This window comes from Epinephelus moara, chromosome 8, assembly GCF_006386435.1.
Source record: "Epinephelus moara isolate mb chromosome 8, YSFRI_EMoa_1.0, whole genome shotgun sequence".
Lineage (NCBI taxonomy): Eukaryota > Metazoa > Chordata > Actinopteri > Perciformes > Serranidae > Epinephelus > Epinephelus moara.
Window position 1 is genome coordinate 2,616,539 of NC_065513.1, and position 2,542 is coordinate 2,619,080.

The window sequence follows — 2,542 nt, forward strand, 5'->3', positions numbered from 1 at the left end:
ATCTGATGCTGCTCTTCCTCGCAGGGAGTGGGAAAAGAAGGAGAAAAGGCCTCTCCACCCCAGCCAAACCAGCAGACACGGACGCCCGGCATGCTGAGGTTGCTTCCCAAGGTCTCTGCAGCTCTCTGGACACCACGCCGGACATAGCTGTCACCAATGATCCACACTGTGCATATGAAAGTAAAATGAGTGTAATAAATAAATAGCGTTATATATTTAAAAACATTGAAGCTTTTTTAAGATTGTGTAATCTCAATAACAGCTTGATCATTGTTTCAAGGTTTGTTGTATAACGTTAGTTTCAGCTAAACTCAACTTACCTTAAGTTTCGTGGAGGAGCTGGCACCACAGGGCTAGCCAAAGTAGTGTAGCTTGTTAGCCTCATAGCTTCTTAGCCTAGCTTGTTAGCCTTAGCTAACTTAGCAGAGCCGAGCGAGGTGGGCGTGTTTAAGCAACCAGGCTTCCTTCAGCCCGCCTCTTTGCCCATTTTTGATTGTCTGGGAGTTGGGCGGAGTCAGGCACTGCCAAGATGGCGATATCCATGACCGAGTATTTTGAGCTTCAAACCCGCTCCTCAGAAACGGATGGGTGACGTCACGGTGACTACGTCCATTATTCTTATACAGTCTATGGTTTTCTCTTAAGCATCCAGTCCTTAGTTGATCCCGGCTCAGATGCTAACCTAATGGACTTTGATCTTGCCAGGAAACTGGGCTTCAAAACCTTCCACGTCAACCAGCCCTTGGATGCCAGTGCCCTGGACGGCAGGCTATTATGTAAGGTCACCCATCGCATTCAGTCACTGCACCTGTCTTTTCCTGACTCTCACACCGAAAGAATCAGCTTTCATGTCTGCACCCACTTATCCTGGGATACCCCTGGCTCGCACTCCACAGTCCCCACATAGACTGGAAAACAGGGCAGGGGCAAAGAACTGTTTCACCCTCTCAACCTCTCCTGTCAGAGCTTCAACCTCCTTACACCTCCCAGAACTCTCCCAGCCTGGTTCCAGAGTTTCCTGACCTTTCCCGGGTTTCCGTCTGCTACCACGACCTCCTGAAACCCAGGCCATGAAAAAGTACATTGAGGAATCCCTGGCTGCAGGGATTATTCGGCTGTCCTCTTCTCCCGCTGGCGCTAGATTCTTCTTTGTTAACAAGAAGGATAAAATCCTGTGGCCTTGCAATGACTACAGAGGACTCAACGAGATCACCATTCACAAGAGGTACCCCCTCCTTTTAATTTCCACTGCTTTTGAACAACTAAAGGGTGCTAAGGTTTTCACTTAACTGGACTTAAGAAATGCCTATCACCTAGTTAGAATATGGAGGGGGATGAATGGAAGACAGCATTTAACACTCCCAGTGGTCATTGGGAGTACCTGGTCATGCCTTTTGGACTTACCAATGCCCCAGCTGTCTTTCAGGCCCTGGTGAACGACGTCCTCCGGGACATGCTCTATGAGTTTGTTTTTGTTTACCTGGATGACATCTTAATCTTTTCCCCTGATGAGCAAACTCATATTCAGCACATCCGGCGGGTCCTCCAGCACCTCCTCCACCACCAACTCTTTGTCAAAGCTGAGAAGTGTGAGTTTCATGTGCCCTCCGTGTTCTTCCTGGGGTTCATCGTGTCTGAGGGGGAGGTCAGGATGGACCCTATAAAGCTGTTGATGATTGGCCCACTCCCACAAGCCGGAAGGAGGTCCAGTGATTCCTGGGGTTTGCAAATCTTTACAGAAAGTTCATCAGAAATTTTCGTTCTGTTGCCTGCCCCCCTTCATGCACTGACCTCTTCTAAGTCTAACTTCCAGAGGAACCTCCGGGCTGAGCTCACTTTCCAGAAGCTGAAGACCAGCTTCACCTCCCGTCCTCACCTTGCCTGATCCCAATCTGCAGTTTGTGGTGGAGATGCATGCCTCCGATATGGGGGTGGGAGCTGTTCTCTCTCAGAGGCCAAGGGCAATAAGTTACACCCCTGTGCCTTTCTTTCATGCCTTTGGCATTGGAGGAGTGGAGGGACTGGTTGAAGGGGGCTGAACAGCCTTTTCTCGTCTGGATGGATCATAAGAACCTCGAGTACCTGAGCACAGCAAAGAGGCTCAACGCTCGGCAGGCAAGGTGGGCTCTCTTTTTCAACCGGCTCCATTTCACCCTGTCCTATCGCTCTGGCTCCAAGGGCTTAAAGCCTGATGCTCTCTCCCATTTGTTTCCCTCTGAAAACTCTTGCAAAGATCCTACTCCCATTCTTCCCCTCTTGTGTGTTGTGGGCTCTGTCACTTGGGACATTGAGAGAAGGGTCAACGAGGCCAATGTGAACTGTCAACCTCCGGCCGGCTGCCCGCCGAACCGCCCGTTTGTGCCTCCTGTCTTACGTTCAATTCAATTCAATTTTATTTATAAAGCCCAATATCACAAATCACAATTTGCCTCACAGGGCTTTACAGCATACGACATCCCTCTGTCCTTATGACCCTCGCAGCGGATAAGGAAAAACTCCCCCAAAAAAAACCCTTTAACGGGGAAAAAAAACGGTAGAAACC

General features: G+C 49.4%; 1 protein-coding gene across 1 annotated transcript in view; it reads left to right on the forward strand.

Moving 5' to 3' along the window:
- Positions 1–2,058: 2,058 nt before the first annotated feature.
- Positions 2,059–2,542, forward strand: part of LOC126394174 (uncharacterized) — a 19,704-nt gene continuing 19,220 nt past the window's right edge. The window contains exon 1 of the mRNA XM_050050844.1: positions 2,059–2,120. Within this exon, the coding sequence (XP_049906801.1) occupies positions 2,059–2,120 (62 nt within the window). The remainder of the gene's footprint in view (positions 2,121–2,542) is intronic.